Consider the following 24,440-nt stretch of genomic DNA (forward strand, 5'->3'; position numbering starts at 1 on the left):
CATTCAGGCACGCGATGGCTCCTGCCAGTAAGGTGCTGTCCTCATCCAGGAGATGAAGTTGCCCCGGGGCCCCTGCTGGGATGTGGCTGTGAATTCAGGGTGACCCAGGAAGGCAGGAAGAAGCCCTCGGGGTTCAAGGGCCCCGGAGGCGCCTCGGCAGGTGCAAACAGGCTCCGCGTGTCGGGAGCCGAGGCCAGAGGCGCGGTTCCGCAGGGCCTGCCGGCTAGAGCGACGCAGGTGTGGGCCCCGCGGCGGGCGGGCGGGGTGGATGCGCTGAGCTGTGGCCAGGAGCGGGTCGGGGAGGGGGCCGGGGCCGGGGCCGGGGCCGGGGCCGGGCGGGGCAGGCGGGCGCAACGCCCCCTGCGCAGACGGGGCAGCGGGCGCGCGGGCGGCGGGCGCGCGCGGGGCACAGCGGGCGCGCGGCGGAGCGGGAACGCGCGGCGAAGAGGCCTGCGCACCAAGGGTGCGGGAGCCATGCGGCGGGCGAGGAGCGGCGCGGCGGCCAAGCCACGCGGGCAGAAGCGGTCCGGGGCCTCCAGGGCCCCCGCGGCCGCCGCCTCGGCCCCCGGCGCCGACCGCGCACGGAGGCCCGCGGGCCAGGCCGGGGGCGGGAGCCGGGCGGCGGCGAGGCAGCCGTCGGCCAAGCGGCGGCCGCAGTCGTCGCCTCGGGCGCAGGAGGCGGGCGCCGGAGAGCCGCCGCCGGAGCCGCCGCTGCCCCCGCCTCCGCCCGCAGCGCCCTCGGCGTCCGAGCTGGACCTGGGCGAGCAGCGGGAGCGCTGGGAGACGTTCCAGAAGCGGCAGAGGCTCAGCTTCGAGGGCGCCGCCAAGCTGCTGCTGGACACCTAGTGAGTGCGGCGCGGCCGGGCTGGCGCCTGTAACGTCCCCGCGGCGCCCGAGCCGCGCACCGGCCGGACAAAGGCCTCCCCGCTCGGCCAGCGCCGCGCGCCAAGGCGGCGGCCTTCCCGCGAAGAGGGTCGGCCCGGCTCTCCGGTCCCCGAGCTGCTTTTGTGTTTGCGCACGTGTGTTTGGAGAGCGGCTGGGGGAGGGGGCAGGGCCGGGGTGAGAGGCGCTGGGACAGTTCGGAGCCGCCCGGGAGGCCGGTGGCCCCTGTTACTGCGCGCGCGCTGCGCGGAGCCGGGCGGCGGGGAGGAGCACGCGGGCCGCTCGGGTTCGGAACCGCCGCGGGGGCCCGAGGGCCGGGGCTCCGCGTCCCCCGGGTTTGCCGCCGCGGGGCGAGGACCCCGGCTCCCCGGCGGCCGGAGGAGGACTTCGGAGGGTCCGTGGAGCTCGCAGTGAGCTGTTAGCCCTGGGGGGCGCCTCGTCGTCTCCAGATGGGGCCCCTGCCCCGTAGCACAGTTGTGCTACCGAGAAGTAGTTTAGCGCCCTAAATATCTCAGAATCCGTCGTCTTATGCTAGAAAACCCAAGAGAAAACAAAGCAACCTAACAATTGCATAGCAACCTGAGGATTACTCCTTTTCTTGAGCAAAAATGTTCCTTTGTCCTTGTTCTGTAAGAAATTCTCTTCATTAGGACGAGTCTTCTCAGAGATGGAATATTGGGTTTTCCGTGTGCTTCACTTTTTGGTTCATCATCTTGGACTATAGGCTGAACATTTTTCAGTATACATCATCATTCAGTGTTTTTGAGCTAAGGTGTGCCAGCTACTGCTCAGTGTGGGGAATATGTCAGAAACGTAGAACAAAAGTTTGAATTTATACCTTAAAACAAACTGATAAATGGCCAAGAAAAAGATTTTAAAATGTTGACATGAAAGGGTGAGATTTTTTTTAACTTATCAGATTGGCGCAAGTCACATACATTTGTTAAAAAACCAAAACTCAGTAAATTAAAAATATATTAAACGATAATCGATGTTATTGTTAAAACGTTATTGTACGGAAAATAATCTCAGGAACATAGAGCAAACAGTTAACTGTGGATCCCTCTGGGTGTTAGGACTTATGAGACTTTCATTTTTTACATTATCAAATGCTGTAATGTTTGCGTTTTTTACCGTAAGCATTATTTGTGTCTGCAGAAAAAAATACATCAAATTAACGGAGTCAACTTGTACAGAAACGTGAGAAAGCATTCAGTCTTGGTAACCAAATAAATGCAAAATAAGACTGCAGCGAGCTGTTTTTCCTGTAATTATTGCTTGAGAAGATTCAGTGAAATGTTTTCTCAATCATTACTGATAAGAGTGTTCAGCCCTTTTGGAAAGCAGTTGGATGATATTTATCAAATCTTAATGTTCAACGAAGGGCCTGACTTATAAGTTTTAAAAAGATTCAAGTTGTACGTAACGTGTACGGGTAGCTCTGTAAAAAACCACGTATATGCAAAATACCGGAGGAGAATACAGCAGAATTACGGGAGCCTTTTGTTAACTTTCTCCGGACTCGTCAGGTCTCCTTTCTTTTTCATGGCGGCCTGTACGCCTTTATCACAAGTCATGTAAATAGTCAGTTAATTTGTTTGATGGCTGCTCCAGGTCCCTGTGGCCAGGACCACATATGCTGTATCTTGTTTACTGCCTTCTCCCCAGTGCCTCACTTGTAAAAAATCTTAGTATTTGCCATGTAAATAAAAACGTCCGGGTGGCTGGATTAGGGTCCTCCACCCAGTTCTCTTTTTTCCATACTTTGGAATGCTTTATTTTACAATTTAACAAAATAGAAGTGGAAAAAAGAGCTCACATGCAAAGAAGGTACTGAATCCTTTTATAAAACTGACAGTGCCTCCTCAGAAGCAGGAACGCATCTGGTTGTCCCGTAAAGACTTCTGTCCCATCTTGCTTCTTTCTTTCAACCATGGCCTGACTATTCAGAAACCCTCATCTTCCTGATTTGTGTTCCCTTCAGTGAATACCAGGGCCTGGTGAAACACACAGGAGGCTGCCACTGTGGGGCGGTTCGCTTTGAAGTCTGGGCCTCGGCAGACCTGCACATCTTTGACTGCAAGTGAGTGTTTTCTCTTCCCAAGTTGCTTAGACGTTAGAAGTTGTGTTAGATGTTTTCATTAATGAAAAAGGTTTTAAAGACTGGGGGAGGCTAAAAATAACAGCCTGCTGTGTGGGACACAGCTCAGTCTTGCAGCACAGCCCCAGGGGATGTGGAGCAGGGCCCTCGACTTGTGCCCAGCAGAGTGCCCCAGAGACACCGGTGCAGGGGCTGGGGGCTGGCGGTGGGAGTGCTTCCCCAGAGACCTTGCGGCTGGGCACTGAATGAAAGGCCTTGAGCAGAGTCTTCGGGAGTTGGGTGAGGTGAGGTGAGGTCAGGGCGTATGCACCTGGAAGCTTGCCATGCCCCAGGCCACCTGGCCCCGTTGCTCCAGGTGAGGCAGGCAGTGCTGCCAGGATCGGTGGAGCGCCTGCTGTCAGCACCTCCCAGGCCTTGTGATAGAACAGGGTCTCCAGGCTCTGACTTCTGTCTGACCCGTAGTTGGTGTGTAACTGATTATGCAACAGTATCCAGTCCTTTTGCCCCTTGGTGCTGTGGTGCCTGAATTACATGTGAAGAATAAATAAATAAATACTGTGGAATTCCTCCCACGGGGAGCTGACCCTGCTGCTAAACAGTGCGGTCCAGATTGAAGAAGCAGCCCCTGGAATAAGTTGTTAGAGGATTTTATACGAAATTAGAGTTTTTTAAAAGGTGGACTAAAACGGGGGGGGGGACTTATATTTAATTCTGAGGATGTGATTCTGAGGACCTGTTTGACGTGGAGCTGGGCTTTCTGTGATGTGCAGATGAGGACAGAGGGAAACCTAAGCTTCCTTATCCGTTTCTGGTGAGGATACCCCAGGGGCAGAAGGTCGTAGCTCTGCCTGCTGCTTGTTTTCTACTGTCTCCAGAATCCAGCAGTTCCCTTCACCGTAGTAAACCAAGGGTGGGCGGCAGGAGCGTGGTTCTCCGGGTCCTGGTTTCCTGAGGGGTGCGTGGCCTGCACTGCTGGCTGTGGGACCCGTGGGCCCTCCTGCACACACACAGCAGAGGCCCCAGGCCGCTGGCCCTCCTGCCCCAGCTGCCCTTCCTGGGATGGCGCTGCAAGGGGCTTCACCTCAAGGGTCAGCTGGCTCCTGGGACGGGGCAGGTTGGGCCCCGGGGGGAACTCAGAGGGTGCAGGTGGTCGTTCACAGTCCGAGGTCTGCTCTTGTCTTTCTGTAGCTGCAGTATTTGCAAGAAGAAGCAGAATAGACACTTCATTGTTCCCGCCTCTCGCTTCAAGCTCCTCAAGGTGAGTGTCGTGAGTGGGGCTTACAGGGTGCCAGGCGCAGGGGGCCTCCCGGGCCGTATGCTTTCCCCTGTCACCCAGCTGTCATTCCCCCCTTTATATTGGGTTGGCCAAAAAGTTTGTTTGAGTTTTTCTGTGAGATGTTATGGAAAGACCCAAACGAACTTTTTGGCCAACCTAGTATTTTTGGATATATATTTGATATTACAGTGGAAACATGTACAAACACAGAGAATCAAAAATAAATAAGATCACCCAAATCCTGTCAATCAAAGGTAACCACTGGTTGTGTTCTGCTGAATATCCTTGCATGTTATTTTGGACATGGATGAAATACATCTAAATAAATCATGTGTGCTTTTATCAAGGTAGAATTTTACCTTTTTATCTGCTTTATAACTGACTTTTATCATTTCCCGATGAAAAATAAATGATTGAAAAGATTTTTAACTTTAGTATTTGGGGGAGTTTTCTGTGCTTGGTACCAGATTTGCAAAGTACAGAGTAGATACATACACGGTGAAAGGCCTCCCCTCCACTGGCCCTCATGCCCCTGGCCTCTCCCCGCACCTACAACTGTTTCATAGTTTACTTACAGACTTCTTGCTGTGTCTGTAGCATATTTCGTTGCATGAATGTACCACGAGCGACCTTCTACGTTTGAACTTATAGGTTGAGTGCAGTGCTGTCGTAAACCTCCCTGTGTATAAATCTTTGACAGTTTAGACATTATGTCTTTGGATCAATTCTTCTGGAAGTAAAATCTCCGGTTTAAAAAAGGCTTCGGCAGGCTTTGCTCCCTGGGGGGTGGGGGGGGTGGGGGGGCGGGGCTCTGGCCTGTCCTCTGCTCCCATTGCCCCGCCCCGGGCCCGACAGACGCCTTGCCTTGGGCATCATGCGCAGTGCCTGTCGGGTCGGGAGGGCTTCCCGGAACCACCTTTGGTCGAGTCTGCGCTCCTGGCCCTGGGGCCTCGGCATGCAGTGGCCCCTCGGTGAGTGTCTGGGAGGAAAAGCTGAGATTTAATTCCAGACGCTTCAGGCCAGGGTGGCTCCTTGTCTGTGTCTGCCCTCCATCCTGGGGTGGGTGTCTGGTCGGGGTGGGAGCGCCAGCGGGCAGCAGACCTGCCCTCGCCTTTCCCGCGAGCCCCCCTCGGGTGCCAGCTGGAGGCTGTGGCCCCAGCCCCCCAAGACAGGCGGCTCCCGAAGGCACGCGGGCGGCCGGCGTCTCGCGGCCTCGGAGTTGGCAGCGCCCCCGCCATCCCACCCCCCCTGGGCCTGCTTCTCCGGCCGCCCTGGCGTCTGGAGCACCCGCTCTCTTCTTCCGCCCGGCCTGGTGAAGGAGAGAGCAGTTTTCCGTTTGTTCTTTAAGTACAAACCTCCTTCCTTGATTCAGCAGTGTTTATGGGGCAGCTGCTGTGTGCCAGGCTGCGTTCCACTGAAACCCCACAGCTGTCGTGGCAGACAGGGCCCTTGTCTCCTGGGACCTCACGCCTCATGGGGGAGACAGAGGAACGGGACGAGGCCCGGAAGTGCCCAGTGGAGGGTGGGAGCGGGGCAGCGTGACGGAGGCTGGCAGGTGGCGAGTCTCGGCGGCTAGGGCAGGCCCCTCTGGCGCTTCGATGCCGAGGCACGGGGGTCCTGGGCACGGGGCGGGCACGGCGCCGGGGGTCCGCTTGGCGTGTCCGAGGAGCTGCATGGTGGCCCTCGTGGCCGCAGGGTGGAGGTGAACCAGCGGACCAAGCTGGGGCTGGAGAGAGGCCGGAGTGGATGAGGAGACAGGTTTTGTCCTCTGGAGAGTGAAGCCTGGGGAGGGTTTTAAGCGGGGCGGGGACGACATGTGCTTCAGTGTTTGAAAAGCGCGCGGTGGCCGCCGCGTGCAGAGAGGATGGTGAGGAGGTGAGTATGGAGGCGGGGGGCGGGGGGGGGGCGGCTGGGAGAGGGTGGCAGCCGTGGGGACGGGCAGACAGTGGTCAATGGAGATGTGTTTTGGAGCGGGTGGTTCTCGGAGTCCAGGTTGTGCACGGCCACCGGAGGGCTCGTTAGACAAATCGCTGGGCCCCCTCCTGACTGTGCAGGTCTTGGGGGGGCGGGGTGGGCACAAGATGGACGTTTCTCGCAAACGTCACCGTGACAGTGACGCGGCTGGTCCTGGGACCACGCGCTGAGAGCCGCTGCTCGAGAGGAAGGACGGGGTGTGAAGAGCGGAGAAGGAGGTTGGGCCTCCGAGCAGCCGGTCGCCTGGAGATGCCAGGTCCTGGGGGAGAAGCCAGCGCGGAAGGTGCTGGACTCATATCCGGTTCTTGAGAAGGTTGAGGTGAAGCGTCGTGAGCGCTGACAGAGGCGGAGCCAGGGGGTGGGCAGCCGCACACGTGTGTGTCTGGAGTCGTGGGGTGAGGGCAGCTGGGCAGACGGTGCAGTCCAACACGTGGGGGCCCAGGACCCAGCACGTACAGGGAGCAGAGCGGAGGGGCCTGAGAAGGGTGGCCGGTGGGGAGGGAGGAAGAGCCTGCAGGGCGGGGCAGGTTCAGAGGGGCAAGAGTCCGGGGGTCAGGAGAAGTAACCGTTAGACTTGCCACGTGGGGGACACTGGTGATTTCTCATTGGGCAGGAAGACGGAAGCGAGCAGGGAGGGTGAGTGTATAGCAGCGTCATGACGATGGACCACGCGCTGTAGCGGCCAGCAGGGTGGGGGTCAGGCAGGTGGACATGTGGACACTACGGGACGGGGTCTGCGTGTCACCGGTGGGCCCTCGTGCTGAATGAGTTCCAGGAGGCTGTGAGCCGGCTTCTCAGGCCTCCCGAGGGTTTCCTGGGGGAAACCGTACGCCCAGATAACTCTGCAAGGTTTGGGACCCCTTGGCTGTTCTTTGCGGCCTCCCTGTGGGGTGAGAAGAGGCCCCCCTGGGAACAGTCTTTCGATGCAGCTCTGAGGGCCTGTCTCCCGTGGTGGCCGGGGAAGACCCGTAAAAAGCTCTGACCCTTCAGCCCCCCAGTGTCTCCCTGGAGAGAAGCTGCTGCTTTCTTGGTTATTTCTTTAAAAGCACATGCCAGGATGTATGTATGCTTTTTAAACATAGGAATGTTAGTATGCTACACAAATTGTTTTAAACCTTGCCTTTGCACCTAACTTTGTAACCTTGGAGATTGTTCCCTAGTAGTATTTGTAAGTAGAACTGCCTTATTTTTTTCAAAACTTGCTGAGATTCCATTTTTATGCCCGTCCGTGATTGCTCTAACCAGTCTTCTGTTGATGGACAGTTTCAGAGTTTCTAACGTTTAGCTTTTACAAATGCTGCGTTAACATCTACATACATCTCATTGGATAAAATACGGAATTTTAATTGCAGGATACATTTCTAGAAGGGGAATTGCTGTGTTAAACAATATGTGCATTTTAAAATTTTAGTAGATGTTACCAAATTTATGGGTTTACATTCCTGTGACTCATATCCGAGTGAGTGTTTCTCTACACATGCAATATCATTAGCTCACTGTTTTTTTTTTTTTGGACGTAAAAATTGTATTAGCCCTCAAATTAACTATAACTTTCAATTACCTATAATACGCATATACCTTAGGCTTCTATTAAGGTGTTTTTTTTTTAACATCTTTATTGGAGTATAATTGCTTTACAATGTTCTGTTAGTTTCTGCTGTATAATAAAATGAATCAGCTCTATGCATACGTATATCCCCATATCCCCTCCCTCTTGTGTCTCCTGCCCTCCCACCCTCCCTGTCACACCCCTCTAGGGGGTCACAAAGCACCGACCTGATCTCCCTGTGCTATGCGGCTGCTTCCCACTAGCTATCTATTTTATATCTGGTAGTGTATATATGTCCATGCCACTCTCTCACTTCGTCTCAGGTTACCCTTCCCCCTCCCCGTGTCCTCAAGTCCACTCTCTACGTCTGCGTCTTTATTCCTGTCCTGCCCCTAGGTTCATCAGAACCTTTTTTTTTTTTTAGATTCCATATATGTGTTAGCATACGGTATTTGTTTTGCTCTTTCTGACTTCACTCTGTATGACAGACTCTAGGTCCATACACTTCACTACAAATAACTCAATTTTGTTTCTTTTTGTGGCTGAGTAATATTCCATCATATATATGTGCCATGTCTTCTTTATCCATTCGTCTGTCGATGGGCGTTTAGGTTGCTTCCATGTCCTGGCTATTGTAAATAGAGCTGCAGTGAACATTGTGGTACGTGACTCTTTTTGAATTATGGTTTTCTCAGGGTATATGCCCAGTAGTGGGATTGCTGGGTCGTATGGTAGTTCTATTTTTAGTCTTTTAAGGAACCTCCATACTGTTCTCCATAGCGGCTGTATCAATTTACATTCCCACCAACAGTGCAAGAGGGTTCCCTTTTCTCCACACCCTCTCCAGCATTTGTTGTTTGTAGATTTTCTGATGATGGCCATTCTGACCGGTGTGAGGTGATACCTCATTGTAGTTTTGATTTGCATTTCTCTAATGATTAGTGATGTTGAGCATCTTTTCATGTGTTTGTTGGCCATCTGTATGTCTTCTTTGGAGAAATGTCTGTTTTTCTGCCCATTTTTGGATTGGGTTGTTTGTTTTTTTGGTATTATAGCTCACTTTTTAATTTTTGCCCCGAGTGAAAACTACCTCATTGCAGTTTGTGAGTGTGGATATTTCACAGCTAAAGAGAGATTTGTTTTCCCCATTCCTCTGAACTGTCTGTTCGCATCCTCTGCCCAGTTTCCCATTTGTGTTCTCCATTAAGGAAATTAGCCTGTGACGTCTGGCAGATGTTCTTTCCTACTTGGTCCTTTGTAGATGAATTTGAGTCCAGTGAGTGTGTTCTTAGGACCTTGAGTTTGGGGACACGGGGACCCAGTCCCTCGGCTGACCCCCCCCTTCCCGGTTTAGGCCGGGGATGCAGGGCAAGCTCGAGGCCGGGGTGTTCTGTGTGCAGCTGACTAGGGAGAAGCCCTGAGCTGTCACACTCCAGGCTGACGGGTCTTTGGGCCGTGCAGATGGGGCCCCGACCTCAGGTTGGACGTGACCCCGGGAGCCTGGCGAGTTGGGTTTCCCCATTGAGCCTTTTAGACGATTTGTCTTTGTAAACAACAACTGAAGCTCCTTGTCTGTGTCCCTCAGGGAGCCGAGAGCATCACCACATACACCTTCAACACCCACAAGGCGCAGCACACCTTCTGTAAGAGGTGCGGCGTCCAGAGCTTTTATTCTCCCCGCTCCAACCCCGGAGGCTTCGGTGAGTGAAGGGGGCCAAGCTCGGGGCACCGACGCCCTGCGGCCACGCGGATGGGAAGCTTGGGGAGGGCGCTCTGGTGTCACAGGCTGCCTCCTGCCTGGCCAGGCCCCTCACACGTGTGTGAGGAACGGGGCTCACCAGCAGAGCTCTCTCCTGGCCCTGGCCCTTCCGAGACCATCCGGATCCTGACCCGCATTTCCTGCCGCCAAGGGAGCTGGACTTTGCTGGGGCTGACGGTGGAGGGTAGAGAGAGGCCGGGGGCCTGGGGGCGGGGGAGGGAGTGAGGGAGGCAAGAGTGAGGGGCAGGGATGATGCCAGTAAAAAAAATTGGGTTTGTTCAAACACAAGCACAGAAACCCCAAGCCCGTCTTTGGGTCCTACTTAGATCTGGGGACAGAGCGTCCCACCTTAGACAGTTGTCGAGAATGACACCAGCTGCCGTGCGAATTGGGTGGGACGTAGCCGTGGAGGATGCTCCTGGAATCCCGGCCCCGCAGAGGCGCAGCCTCCTCCAGAGCTGCAGTGGGGCGGCTGCGACAGCCTGGAGCCTGGTGGGGGGGGGGGGCGGAGCGTGTGACGTCACCCTGCCCCCCCCCCCCCCCGTTTTCCCCGTAGCAGCTCCCGTTTCCTCTTCATCTGTCACACGGAGAGTCTTTCCTGCTGACCTTCCTGTACGGATGGGGAGGTGTTTATTGCTCAGAAAGCTGCCCCTCTGAGCCCTGGACCAGGCCTGTGAAACCTCCAGGCTGCCAGGCGGGGGTGGCCCTGGGCTCGAGGCCTCCCCCGCCTTTGTCCTCCCAGCTTGGTACTGAGTGAGGTCCAGCTGCGAGTCCCTGGCCCCCATCTCAGAGATGGGGGGAGTGGGCCAGCAGCAGGGGCGCAGGGCCCCTCGGAGAGCCCACTTCCTGCGACACCTGCGGGCTGGGTTGGTCTGAGAGCCAGCCTGCTGCCGGGTCTCACGCCCCCCTGGCTTCCCTGTAGGGATCGCCCCCCACTGCCTGGATGAGGGCACCGTGCGCAGCGTGGTGGTCGAGGAGTTCAACGGCAGCGACTGGGAGAAGGCCATGAAGGAGCACAAGACCATCAAGAGCATGTCTAAGGAGTGAGCCCCCGCCCCCTCCCGCAGGAGGGCCCGTGGCCGCCCCCATCTCCGCAGTCAGCTCTGGCACCAGTGTCTTCAGGCAGCTCTTGTCCTCCCTCGGCTCAGATTTTGACATAGGCTAGCTGACACCCTTCTATCTCTTCCCGACTTTTGTGTGATCTTTTAGAAAAATAAATATTTTTAACATTAAAGCAGTTACTGCGGTTTGTCATTTTCTCTGTACGTTGATTTTGCCGCTGAGGCCAGTCACTGAGCGGCAGGTGTTTACTGAGCACTGTTCTGGCGCCTGCAGCCACGTCGGGAGGGAGGGGTCAGGAGGCAAACTTAGGGGCTGTTAGTCACGGGTCACCGAGCTGGGAAGAGAATGAAAGGCTGGTCGTGGGAGACCTGCGGGGAGTGTGATTGGAGGCTTTTTTTTTTTTGAGAGGTAAATCTGCTTCTGATTTCTATTTCTTTTTTGTCCCAGTTGTGGTAAAATACACATAACATAAACTTGACCATCTTCACCATCTTTAGCACACAGCTCAGCAGTGTTGATTACGTTTATGTTTTTGTCACCGATTTCCACAGCTCTTCATTTTCCAAATCTGAGCCCCTCTACCCATAAATAACCCCTTTGAGCCTGTATTTTTAAAGGAAGCAAGATTTGGGAAGAGAGGAGGGAGAAGTAGCTGTGGACAGAGGTCCGGGCACAGGGTAAAGCCAGGTCACTCTGGAGGCTTGTGGTGGGAAGAAGCAGTGGGTCAGAAAAATACGTCGAAGCCAACTGCGGACAGTCCTGGATCTTTACCTTACAGGCGTTGGGAAGCCTTTTGACTGGTTCCCTGTCCCCACCCTCTGTGTCTCATGTCACTTCCTGTTATAATCAGTGCTTTTTATTACAAGATGCCTTCCTAAAGCATTCTTCCATTATGAAGTGCTGGGTATATACATAAAGGCAAACGCCTAATAAATAATTGCTCTTTGCTTTAGGAAAGTGAATCATGCAATGATCTGGGACATAGGATAGACCAGAAAAAGGGGTGGGGGGAGGAAATACAGACACACTGGATTTCCGTGTGGTCACCATGTCAGCTGACAGCCGGTTGGAAGGAGCTGGTAAAAAGTTGTATGGGTGAAATGAGTATATCCTGGTGCAGTGGATGTCCCCTCTGACCTGCCTTCCCTCTTGCAACGATATATAAAACACATAGTTTTGTGTCTCTTTAATACTATTTTATTTTTAAAATTTATCTATTTATTTACTTTTGGCTGCGTTGGGTCTTTGTTGCTGTGCGCGGGCTTTCTCTAGTTGCAGCGAGCAGGGGCTACTCTTCGTTGTGGTGCGTGGGCCTCACTGTGGTGTCCTCTCCTGTTGTGGAGCACACGCTCTAGAGCGCAGACTCAGTAGTTGTGGCGCACGGGCTTAGATGCCCCGCGGCATGTGGGATCTTCCTGGACCAGGGCTCCAACCCGTGTCCCTGCTTTGGCAGGTGGACTCTTCTTTTTTTTTTTTTTTGGTGAACTGCCTTTTCTCTCTCTTTTTTTTTTAACATCTTTATTGGAGTATAATTGCTTTACAATGCTGTGTTAGTTTCTGCTTTATAACAAAGTGAATCAGCTATACATATACATATATCCCCATATCTCTTCCCTCTTGCATCTCCCTCCCTCCCACCCTCCCTATCCCACCCCTCTAGGTGGTCACAAAGCACCAAGCTGATCTCCCTGTGCTATGCGGCTACTTCCCACTAGCTATTTTACATCTGGTAGTGTATATATGTCCATGCCTCTCTCTCACTTTGTCCCAGATTACCCTTCCCCCTCCCCATATCCTCAAGTCCATTCCCTAGTAGGTCTGCGTCTTTATTCCCGTCTTGCCCCTAGGTTCTTCATGACCTTTTTTTTGCTTGTTTTTTAGATTCCATATATGTGTGTTAGCATACGGTATTTGTTTTTCTCTTTCTGACTTACTTCGCTCTGTATGACAGACTCTAGGTCCATCCACCTCACTACAAAGAACTCAATTTCGTTTCTTTTTATGGCTGAGTAATATTCCATTGTATATATGTGCCACATCTTCTTTATCCATTCATCTGTCGATGGACACTTAGGTTGCTTCCATGTCCTGACTATTGTAAATAGAGCTGCAATGAACATTGTGGCATGACTCTTTTTCTTCTTCACACACACACACACACACACACACTGTATTTTATTTTTACAAGAGATAAACTGACACCAAGCATTGTAAATGGGTGACCACAACAAAAGCAATAATGATTGCAATTACCAAACACAAAACACACTCACACTATGTCATAATATTGACATTAAGTCCAGGATTCCTCCAGTGTAACAGCTCCTTTACTTTGCAGTGAAAATTGATTTGTATATTTTTTGCCTCTGAGTCCTTGTGGGATTTTTTTTTTAATTCAAACAGAAAGTCACAAAAATTATAATCATCCTCATCAGTTCACTCAGTCCCATGTAATTAATTTTTTTTTCATCTTGATCTTTTGTTAGCACTTTTATGAGTTCATCAGTTTTCCATTAGAGTTCTGAAAATGCTTATTCATTCAGTTCAGCAGTATAGTCAGTTACCAGAAACCTGTACTTGTCAGAGTCTTTTCCATGAATTCCTTGATGATGAAACCCTTTTATAGGAACATATTTGCAAAAGCATCAGAGTACACCCAGAACTGTCTGTAAATGACACAAGACTTAAAAATGACCACGGTTAAAGATTTGATGGAAGTTCATAATAATGCAATTGACAAGGAAATTTAGTTATTTCTGAGATACACATTTTAAAGTAATAACTAGAATTATAACTTATAACATTATACCAAACATACGAGATTTTTAGGAATTTCATGTAATGTCTGAAACATTTATATTAACGTATTTCCATACAAGTAACCCAAAGAAAGTTTAGTATTAGTTGTTTTATTTGTTTGTTTTTTTATACTGCAGGTTATTAGACATCAGTTTTACAAACATCAGTGTATACATGTCAATCCCAATTGCCCAATTCAGCACACCACCATCCCCACCCCACCGCGGTTTTCTACCCTTGGTGTCCATACGTTTGTTCCCTACATCTGTGTCTCAACTTCTGCCCTGCAAACCAGCTCATCTGTACCGTTTTTCTAGGTTCCACATACATGTGTTAATATACATTATTTGTTTTTCTCTTTCTGACTTACTTCACTCTGTATGACAGTCTCTAGGTCCATCCACCTCACTACAAATAACTCAGTTTCATTCCTTTTTATGGCTGAGTAATATTCCATTGTATATATATACCAGAACTTCTTTATCCATTCATTTGTCGATGGGCATTTAGGTTGCTTCCATGACCTGGCTATTGTAAATAGTGCTGCAATGAACATTGAGGTGCATGTGTCTTTTTGAATTATGGTTTTCTCTGGGTATATGCCCAGTAGTGGGATTGCTGGATCATATGGTAGTTCTATTTTTAGTTTTTTAAGGAAATTCCATACTGTTCTCCATAGTGGCTGTATCAATTTACATTCCCACCAACAGTGCAAGAGGGTTCCCTTTTCTCCACACCCTCTCCAGCATTTATTGTTTGTCGATTTTCTGATGATGCCCATTCTAACTGGTGTGAGGTGATACCTCATTGTAGTTTTTTTTTTTTTTTTTGTGGTACGCGGGCCTCTCACTGTTGTGGCCTCTCCCGTTGTGGAGCACAGGCTCTGGACGCGCAGACTCAGCGGCCATGGCTCACGGGCCCAGCCGCTCCGCGGCATGTGGGATCTTCCCGGACCGGGGCACGAACCCGCGTCCCCTGCATCGGCAGGCGGACTCTCAACCACTGCACCACCAGGGAAGCCCTCATTGTAGTTTTGATTTGCGTTTCTCTAATAATTAGTGATGTTGAGCATCTTTTCACGTGCTCGTTGGCCATCTGTTTGTCTTCTTAGGAGGAATGTCTGTTTAGGTCTTCTGCCCATTTTTGGATTGGGTTGTTTGTTTTTTTGATATTGAGCTGCATGAGCTGCTTGTACATTTTGAAGATTAATCCTTTGTCAGTTGCTTCTTTTGCAAATATTTTCTCCCATTCTGAGGGTTGTCTTTTCACCTTGTTTTGCACAGCTTTGCTGTGCAAAAGCTTTGACGTTTCATTAGGTCCCATTTGTTTATTTTTGTTTTTATTTCCATTTCTCTAGGAGGTGGGTCAAAAAGGATCTTGCTGTGATTTATGTCATAGAGTGTTCTGCCTATGTTTTCCTCTAAGAGTTTGATAGTGTCTGGCCTTACATTTAGGTCTTTAATCCATTTTGGGTGTATTTTTGTGTGTGGTGTTAGGGAGTGTTCTAATTTCATTCTTTTACATGTAGCTGTCTGGTTTTTCCCAGCACCACTTATTGAAGAGGGTGTCTTTTCTCCACTGTATGTTCTTGGGCAGGTGGATTCTTAACCACTGCGCCACCAGGGAAGTCCTTTGTGTCTCTTTAAAAACATAAATGGCATTCTGTATGTTTTGTTCTGCAACTTGCATTTTTGTTTGGTAACATCTTGATCTCATGTCAACATACAAATCCTCATCATTGGCTATTACATAGATTTGCAGAGTACGGGTCTAGTCTACTTAACTTTTTTTTTTTTTAATGGAAATTAGGGATTCCAGTTTCTGCTTTACAATCAGTGTTGGCAGTGAGCATCCTTTTACAGGCCTCTTTGTACATGTGTATTATTGAGGCTATAGAAGATGAATTGCTAGGTTGAAGATATGCATATTTTAAACATTAAAAATGCTCAGTTTCCCTCAGAAAGTATATACCAGCCCCTAAAGGGTCCATCAACCCTGTGAATAGCAGTGCCCTCACCAACACCTGATGTTATCAGTCTTTTTACTTGTGACCAATCTGTTGGGTGAAACAGTTTCATTTCTTTATGTTTCCATGAGTTTGAGCATCTTTTATGTTTTTGGACCCATTTTTATTTCCTGTCCTGTAAGTTCCTTGATCACATCCTTTGCCCATTTTTGGGGGGGGGGGGCTATTTTTTTTTCCATCCACATGTTAAAAAATATTAGTAAATAATGTGTTTCAGATACTATTTTTAAAATTAATTTTTGGTGCTTTGTATGTTCAGGATATAAATCCTGTGATGAATTTTGCAAATATTCTTTTACAGTTTGTCACTGTTCTAACTCTGTTTATTCGGGTTTTAGATTTTGAAGCGCTCAAATCTATCAGTCTTTTCTTTTCTTTTTTTTTTTCCTTTATGGCATTCTGACTTTTCTGCTTCCTGGCTTTTGTGATTTATATCTTGTTTGGGAATACCTTCCTATCGAGCTTATAAACTAGATTTTCTTCTACTGCTCTCATAGTTTTTTGGTGCCTTTTTGGTTTTGTTTTAACATATAGCTCTTTAATCTGGATTTTTTTTTTTCTGAGTCGTTTTCATTTTTAATTTTTGTCTGTAGTATGAGGTTGGGGTTCAGCTCCCCACCCTCAAAATGGATAACCACTGACTGCATTGGCCCTTCCACTGACTCATCCATCCATTCCTTACTGATTTAAAATGTATGTTCTAGATGAGGTTGTTTCTGGACACTACTTTTTTAAAAAAAATTTATCTATAGTCCCACAGTTACCAAAGCATTTTAAATCCCTAAAGTTTAATGATGTGCTTTAAAAAACCTGATAGAATAAATCTTCCTGATTATTCTTTTTTGATTATTTTGTCTTCCAGATAAATTTTAGAATTAGTGTATCGAGTACCATATAAAATCCTGTTCGGATATTGATTGAGAGCGTGCTGAGTTTATAAATTAATTGTGGGGGGGGAGGGGACAGGCTTCTTTACAATACTCAGTTTTATCCTCTGGGGAAGTGCAACATCTCACCAGTTGGTTTTGTTCCTCTCGGCTCCTCTGTCAAGCTTCCTGCTCTTCTCCATGTGGCAGCCGTGTAGATGGCACATCCTGTGTTAGGTTTATTCCTGGATGTCTTACGGTTTTTGGCCGTCCTTGTGAACGGGATCTCTTCTCCACTTTGCAGTTGGTTATTGCTGGTGGGGAGGAATGCTGTTGTCTTTGGTATGTTACATTTTACCTGGCTACTTGTTGAGCTTCTGGTGACTTTCTAAGCCAGCCTCCTGGAAGCACCCCTCGGCAGTGAGGTCACCGGGCGGGCCCCCGGCAGGAGACTCCCGGCTTCAGCCTCCTGAGCTGTCTGTCATCTTAGATGTTGGTATTTTCCCACATGCTTGGGACTCAGAGAAGGCAAGAGTGTGATGCTGGCTAGAAGGAGCTCTGGCTAAGACTGTGCCTTGGAACATTAGATGCTGTCGGTAGCAGCCTGGCACCTGTCGCTTCCTTTTGGTCGCGTCCAGGAAGCTGCCTCTCACGTGACAGTCCCACACATGCCCCGTGGAGGAATCTGAAGGCATCTGTGTTACAGCTTTGTTGTACATCTTCTGAATTCATAAAGGAAGGCAACAGTCCTAAACATGGCAGGAACTTCCAAAAGACAAGTTCAACTAGGTGTGGTGGGTGGAAATCCAAGCTCTGGGATTCCCCCAGGATTCTTTCTTTCCTGAAATCAACCCTCACCCCTTTAAGGCCCGGGTCACGGACCAGTGCTGCTTTTGTGACTGAGGAGGTGCTCGGGGACGGTCTGTGGACCCCTAGCTCGCCCTCTGTTGCTCCCCTCGGGCGGGGAGAGCAGCCCTGGCGCTGGGACACAGCCGTTGCTCGGGGCCCAGGCTGGCAGATGGCTTCCGGGAGAGCACGTTTCTGCTGTTCCTGGTGGCTTCCTTTCAGGCAGCAAGGCTGCCACCGTGATCATTCATATGGAGTAGACCTAGGTCGGTGGGAGGAACGACCCTCAGCAATTCTGCGCTCATAGACTCTGATGAACCCTGTAGATCACTGGGATCCTTTCCCTTGAAGACCTCACCGCTCTCAAACTCCTCAAGACCTTCCCCCAGGGGCACTGGGTCAGACCCCGTGTTGTCCAGCTTTTAATTACTGAAGTTGACTACACTTCATGTAGATTTTCCTGGTAATACTGTCCACGAGGGATGGGAGCCCCTGGCAGGGGTGCCTGTAGGATTCAAACTTGACCAAGACCTTAACACTCTGATCAAACCAGAACCATGTTTCTGCTGCCCGACCTCTTGTGGGCCCAAGAGCATAAATGTCCTGTTCTGTCCGTCCCTCCACACAGTTTGACTGGCTCACTTTTCTCAGGATTCACTGACTTTACACGATAGGCTGGTCGGGTGGTCTCCAGCGTACGGTGTGCTCCCTCGAGGAAGTGCTCAAGAGGGTCCATTATGGGTGGGAAGAAAACGTTAGAACTCCTATTTATCCTTTAAAATTTTTTTTTTCCGTATGTTTTATAATGTGCACTTAGAATGTATACATTATTGAAAACTCAAAAGTCGGGGGAGATCATTGCTGTAGCCACTTGATTCTGTTCTCCCTCTGATCAGTGCTGCACATCAAACAACTGTCTGTGCATCTTTGTACGAGTTTCTACTTCCCAAGGATAAGTGCACGTGGAGTCCAGGGATATGTACATTTTAAAGATTTCTGACCTACTGATTTCCAGGAGATTCCACCATCTTCTGTTTGCCCCAGCAGCATATATGTGTCCATTCCCTCACCTACAGAACACTGGGCGTTACTATTGATAGACATCTTTGCAAATTAGATAAGTGAAAATGGCATTTTCATATAATCTGTGTTCCTTTAGTTAGTAGTGGGATTTTTTTCACATTTATTTCGTGTGTGTGTGTTTGTGAGAGAGGGAGAGAGAGAACGAGAGGGAGAGAGGGGGCAGACCTATTCATGTCCTCTGCCCTGGAAAACTACTTTAATCCAATCACCACCTTCAGTGAAAAATAGATTTTCATCTTTGCCTTAATTTGTAGCCACTACCGAGGTTGAATAGTTTTTCCTGTTTAATGGCCATTTAGATTTCCTCTTTCATGAATTTTCCATCCTTAATCCATTTTCCTTTTGGGATGTTTTCTTATCAATCTTTATATATTTGGGCTATTAACACATCTGTGATACCTGTTAATTTCAGAAACCTGTGAGATATCTGTTTTTTTCCTTTACTCCTTTTGTGAGTTTCCAGCCTGGCTTTGTAAGGGCTGCCCCATTCCAAGGTATATATGCATTTAGAGTCTCCCAAGTTTCTTAAACAATATTTTAATTGTTTTGATTTTTATGTATAAATCTGTAATGCATGTACAGTGTGTTTCTGTACTTGGTATAAAGTATGGAGTCTTTGTTTTCTTACAAATGCCTGATCAGCCACCTGAAACAATTTATTCAATGTTTCTCCACTGAGTTAAAATGCCCCCTCTACTGTACAGTAGCTCTCATATAATATGGATCTGTTTCTGGATTTTCTCTTCTGTCCAACATCTGTGTACTCCTTTGCTTGTATCATACTGTTTTGGTTGCCATGGGTTTATAAGTTTTAATGTATAGAAAGGCAGGTCCCATATCTGCATTGTTTTTAATATGTATAGTTTGGCTGTTCTTGGACATCTCTTCTAATATATTTTCAAAAATAATTTTATCCAAGTCCAGAGATAATCTATTGAGTTTCTGACTGCAACTACATTAAATTTATATGTTAACTTTGTAAGAATGGGAATTGATGAATATAACATGTAAATATATAAGTTTAGAAATTGGAACTTGTACATACCATATATATTTGGTGCTTTTCAGTTTATTTATTAACTTTGTAAGGATTTTATATTAAATCTCTCTATCAGGGAACGTGGTACAGTTCTCCATTTATTCAGGTCTTGTTTTATGTCCTGCATTAAATTTTTTTTTAACTTTTAAAAACTATATTTAAAAGAAAAGCAGTAAGCACTAAAACTGGGTTAACGTACAAATAAGATTTGTACTCTGCAGGATTTACTAGGCTAGCAGGTTAGGTGAGTATCGTCAGGCTCAGAGAGCGATGCCAGCTTTATCATGTGCGTATCCTTAGAGTAAGCTAGAACATTTTAATGCAGTATTATTTCTTGAATTGAGATAGAATTCATGCACCATAAAATGTACCTTTTAATGCGTAGAATTCAGCGATTTTTATCTATTCCCAAGTCTGTCCAGCCTTCACCACTGCCAAATACAGAACACTGCACGTCCCCAAAAGGATCCCCGCACTCCTCAGCAATCACTCCTTTTCCCCACCCCCTGGAAAACACCAGTCCACTTTCTGTCTCTGTGGATTTGCCCGTCCTGGACATTTTATATAAGTGGATTTGTACCGTAGATGGCCTTTTGTGCCTAGCTTATTTTACTGAGCATAATGTTTTTCAGAGTTCATCCTCGCTATAGCATGTGTCAAACACTTCATTTCTTTTTATGGCTGAATAATACACAAAATGCCATATTTATCTTTTCATCAGTTGATGGACATTTGGGTTGTTTCCACTTCTTGGCTGTTTTGGATAATGCTGCTACGAACACTCGTGCACAAGTTTTTGTACGGACACGTTTTCAGTTTTCTTGGGTGTATACCTAGGAGTGGAATTGCTGGGTCTGATGGTAAATCTTTAAGTGACTGAGGAAGAGCGAAACTGTTCTCCACAGCAGCTGCACCGTTTTACATTCCCACCAGTCACGTTCGAGGGTTCCATTTCTCCATATGCTCACCAACACTTGTTATTGTCTGTGTTAGTTTGTTTTAATCACTGCCTTTCTACTGGGTGTGAAATAGTATCTCATTGCATTTTTTTGTTTTGTTTTGTTTTTGTTTTTTGGCTGTGCCGGGTCTTAGTTGTGGCTCGCGGGATCTCTTGTTGTGGCGCGCGGGCTTCTCTCTATTTGTGGCGTGCGGCTTTTCTCTTCTCTAGTTGTGGCACGCAGGCTTAGTTGCCCCGCCACATGTGGGATCTTAGTTCCCCAACCAGGGATCAAACCCGTGTCCCCTGCATTGGAAAGCAGATTCTGTACCACTGGACCAACAGGGAAGTCCCCTCATTGTGGTTTTGATAGACATTTCCTAATGACTAATGATGTTCTTGTGCTCATTGGCCGTTTGAAAATCTTGGATAAATGTATATTTAGGTCTTTTGCCCATCTTTTAATTAGGTTGTCTTTTTGTTGTTGAGTTGTTTATATATTCTGGATACTAGGTCCTTATCAGATATTTGATTTGCCAATACTTTTTCCCATTTCACTTTTTAAAAAAAATTAATTTATTTATTTTATTTATTTATTTTTGGCTGCGTTGGGTCTTCATTGCTGTGCGTGGGCTTTCTCTAGTTGCAGTGAGCGGGGGCTACTCTTCATTGCTGTGAGCAGGCTTCTCATTGCGGTGTCTTCTCTTGTTGCAGAGCTCAGGCTCTAGGCGCGCAGGCTCAGTAGTTGTGGCTCGCAGGCTCTCTAGAGCCCCGGCTCAGTAGTTGTGGCACACAGGCTTAGTTGCTCCGTGGCACGTGGGATCTTCCCGGACCAGGGCTCGAACCCGTGTTCCCTGCATTGGCAGACGGACTCTTAACCACTGTGCCACCAGGGAAGCCTCCATTTCACTTTCTTGATAGTGTCTTTTGATGTACAAAGGTTTCTATTTTTTCTTTTGTTGCTTGTGCTGTTGGTATCATATTTAAGAAACTGTTGCCTAATCCAAGGTCACAAAGATTAACATTTGTGTTTTCTTCTAAGAGTTCTAGTTTTAGCTCTTAAATTTAGGTCTTTGTAGTAGCTTTTAAAATTGGGGCATGTGAGTCTTACAACTTGGTTCTTTTTTTAAGATGGTTTGGCTTCTGAGGCGCTTGCAATTCCATATTGTTTTAGGATCAATTTGTCAGTTTCTGCAAAAAAGATAGCTGGAATTTTAATAGTGATTATAAAATTATACAGATCGGGGCTTCCCTGGTGGCGCAGTGGTTGAGAGTCCGCCTGCCGATGCAGGGGACCCGGGTTCGTGCCTCAGCCTGGGAGGATCCCACATGCCGTGGAGCGGCTGGGCCCGTGAGCCATGGCCGCTGAGCCTGCGCGTCCAGAGCCTGTGCTCTGCAACGGGAGAGGCCGCAACAGTGAGAGGCCCGCGTACCGCAAAAAAAAAAAATTTAGACAGATCTTATATCTTTTATGTTGAGCTTATTCCTAGGTATTTTATAGTTCTTGAAGTTGATGAGAATGGGATTTTTTTCCCCCGTTTTCATTTCTGTCACATTATTGCCAATTAAAGACAGTCTATTGATTTTTGTAAAGATACCTATTATCCAGCTGCCTTACCAGATTCCCTCATTTATTTTAGTAGATTTTATGGACATCTCTTGGGTTTCTAAACACAGCTGTCTCTTCTAATACTTATATCAGTTATTTTCTTGTTCTGTCCTACTTCGTCAGCTTCACCCTTCAGAGCAACCTTGATAATCACGACAATGGCAGCTTACCTTTCTACCTTGTCCACTTGGTTTTAGGCGCTAGATTTCGGTAAATAGTCTGTATTATATTTACGCTGTATTCTTTTTTCCTATTTTTCTTGAAGGTTGTTATTAGGCATAGTGACTGAATTTTGTTATCTTTCAGCGCCTGTGCGTAGAATATGGTTTTTCTTCTTAATTTGTTGATGTAATGAATTATGTTGATGGATTCCCCAAAGTGGAACCATTCTTACACTCTGGAATAATACCCTGCTTGGTCATGGAGTCGTAATTCTTTTGATGCACTGCTGGATTCAGTTTGCTAATATTTTCTTTTACACTGTTGCATCTATATTCACAAATAAAATTGTCAGGGGTTTTTTTGGTGCTATTTCATGTTTTGTTATCTTGTCTGTGAATTGGAGTACTTTTCTATTTTATGCTCTAAATAATATTGGAATTATTTTTAGATAGCTGCAAAACCATCTAGACTAGGAATCTTTACAAAATCTGTTATAATTACCTTTCTAATTTCTTCTGTGGTTATTGGGTCTGTTCCCTTTCACTTTTTAAGTCAATTGTAGTCATGTAAAGTCCCATTAATAAGGTGCCCACCATTGGATATAATCCAGTTCTTGTTCCCTAGTTCCTATTCTCAAATGTGGGTGGCCAAAGCTGTACTGGGGGTGTGGGTGTGGAAGGGGGTTTGGAGGCGACCCCCAGATGGGACTCTCTCAGTTTAAAGAGAGCGTTTTTTACTTTGCAAGGGCTCAACAAAAGCAGCAGTGTGCAGCTCTCCAGTGGACGGAGACAGCCACCACGCCAGCCTCAGTCCATTGGTCCAGCCCCTTGCAGAGCCTGGCTCCTCTGCCTCTCCCCACTGCTGCCATGCCTTTGGTCCCGAGCATCTTGCTGCACAGGTGTCCCTCCCTCCCTCCTAGACGCGGCCAAGAAAGCAGGACAGCCACCTGCCCAGGAACGCTGACCTCCTTCAGGTCTTGGGTGCACTAGCTTGATGCTGAGTCCTGGGAAGATTAAAAAAACTGGTTGTCACTCATCTTGCAGTGATGCAACCCTGCATTTTATGGGATTGAAGTGTTTGGACCCTATCTGTGACATTACGGTAGGGTCTGGCGGTGGTCCAACATGTACTCGGAAGTCATCCATTTCCTTTCGATTTTCAGTTTTGTTGTCCTGGACTGTGCATATCATCTCCTATAAGTTTTCTCAGTCTCTTCCATTTTTGTGGCTGTCCTATCCATTCTGTTCCCAGTAACGGCACGTTTGTCTTCTCTCTTTCTGAATTGGAGCTTCCCCTCTTTGGGCCACTTCCTGGACCACCAGCTGGACTCGGAATAGCTTCCAAGCCAGACCCCTTGCTGCCCTTTTATTTGTAGCACCATTTTAGGACATAGGTTCCTGAGTGTTAAGCTCCAGATCTCTCTTCCTATTTCCTGCTTCTCCCAAAAGACTGATAGTGAGATATTTGATTGTATGCCGTTAAACGGACATGTCTTCCCTAGATTCAAATCTGATATGTAGGCCACAAAGATAAATCCAAGGAATTATGGTTGAACTAATTCAGTATAGACCATTCTTCTTTTTTAAAATTAATTAATTAATTTAATTAATTAATTTGTCTGCACTGGGTCTTTGTTGCTGCACTGGGCTTTTCTCTAGTTGAGGCGAGCGGGGGCTACTTTTTGCTGCGGTGCGCGGGCTTCTCATTGCGGTGGCTTCTCTTGTTGCGGAGCATGGGCTCTAGACGCATGGGCTCCAGAGCGCAGGCTCAGTAGGTGTGGCGCACGGACTTAGTTGCTCCGCGGCATGTGGGATCTTCCCGGACCAGGGCTCAAACCTGCGTCCCCTGCATTGGCAGGCGGATTCCTAACCACTGCACCACCAAGGAAGCCCTAGACCATTCTTTTGTGTGTGTTTATGTCTGATGAGGCTGCTTTGGAAACAACATAAAAATACATTGCATTTAAGAAGGGATTTCAGAGCACTTTACATTCATTTACGACAATTGCGTGTCTGTGTTAGGGGGTTGACATACATTGTGCATTATGTAAACTGTCTTGCACAAGAGCTTGAGAAGCCGGCAGGGTGGCTGTTGTCCTCGGGTTGTGTGTGTTCCGGTGGTTGTGGATTTGCTCCCCAGAGGAAGAAGCTCAATTCTGGACAGCCCAGTGGCCTGCAGGGCCTCCCTTTCCTTAGAGGCCGGGCAGCTTGGAGGAGAGGGGCCGGGACTCAGTCTTATGCTGGGATCTCCTTGTCTCGGGGAGATGAGCCGCTCCAGACACACCCTGGGCTCCCTGGCCATTTTTCTCTCTGTTCCTTGGGTCTGAGAGCCCTTCCCGGCTCAGAGGAAGTGCAGAGAGTTGATTCTCATGTACCGGGAGAAGAGCACGTAGAGGTGGCGGAACCAGAGCAGCTGGCTGCGGTGGCAGGACATGGCTCTCTGGAAGAATCAGAGGACGGGTCATGAGTGC

The 24,440-nt window shown here is 48.3% G+C and overlaps 2 protein-coding genes across 4 annotated transcripts in view; one reads left to right on the plus strand and one right to left on the minus strand.

The window, feature by feature from the left end:
- Window positions 1-383: 383 nt before the first annotated feature.
- Window positions 384-24,440, plus strand: part of CENPV (centromere protein V) — a 32,863-nt gene continuing 8,806 nt past the window's right edge. Inside the window, exons 1-5 of one of the 2 annotated variants that reach the window (XM_004266811.3) lie at window positions 415-845; window positions 2,867-2,965; window positions 4,172-4,241; window positions 9,368-9,482; window positions 10,464-10,778. In XM_004266811.3, coding sequence (XP_004266859.1) covers window positions 475-845; window positions 2,867-2,965; window positions 4,172-4,241; window positions 9,368-9,482; window positions 10,464-10,588 — 780 coding nt within the window. In that variant the 5' untranslated portion in view covers window positions 415-474 and the 3' untranslated portion in view covers window positions 10,589-10,778. Of the gene's footprint in view, window positions 846-2,866; window positions 2,966-4,171; window positions 4,242-9,367; window positions 9,483-10,463; window positions 10,779-24,440 lie in introns of those variants that run through there. The other variant, XR_007473663.1, reaches the window with a different exon arrangement.
- PIGL (phosphatidylinositol glycan anchor biosynthesis class L) overlaps window positions 12,759-24,440 on the minus strand; it is a 64,117-nt gene continuing 52,435 nt past the window's right edge. The window contains exon 7 of one of the 2 annotated variants that reach the window (XM_049702447.1): window positions 12,759-13,269. In XM_049702447.1, coding sequence (XP_049558404.1) covers window positions 13,249-13,269 — 21 coding nt within the window. In that variant the 3' untranslated portion in view covers window positions 12,759-13,248. Of the gene's footprint in view, window positions 13,270-14,600; window positions 24,410-24,440 lie in introns of those variants that run through there. The other variant, XM_004266810.4, reaches the window with a different exon arrangement.

This window comes from Orcinus orca, chromosome 19, assembly GCF_937001465.1.
Source record: "Orcinus orca chromosome 19, mOrcOrc1.1, whole genome shotgun sequence".
NCBI lineage: Eukaryota > Metazoa > Chordata > Mammalia > Artiodactyla > Delphinidae > Orcinus > Orcinus orca.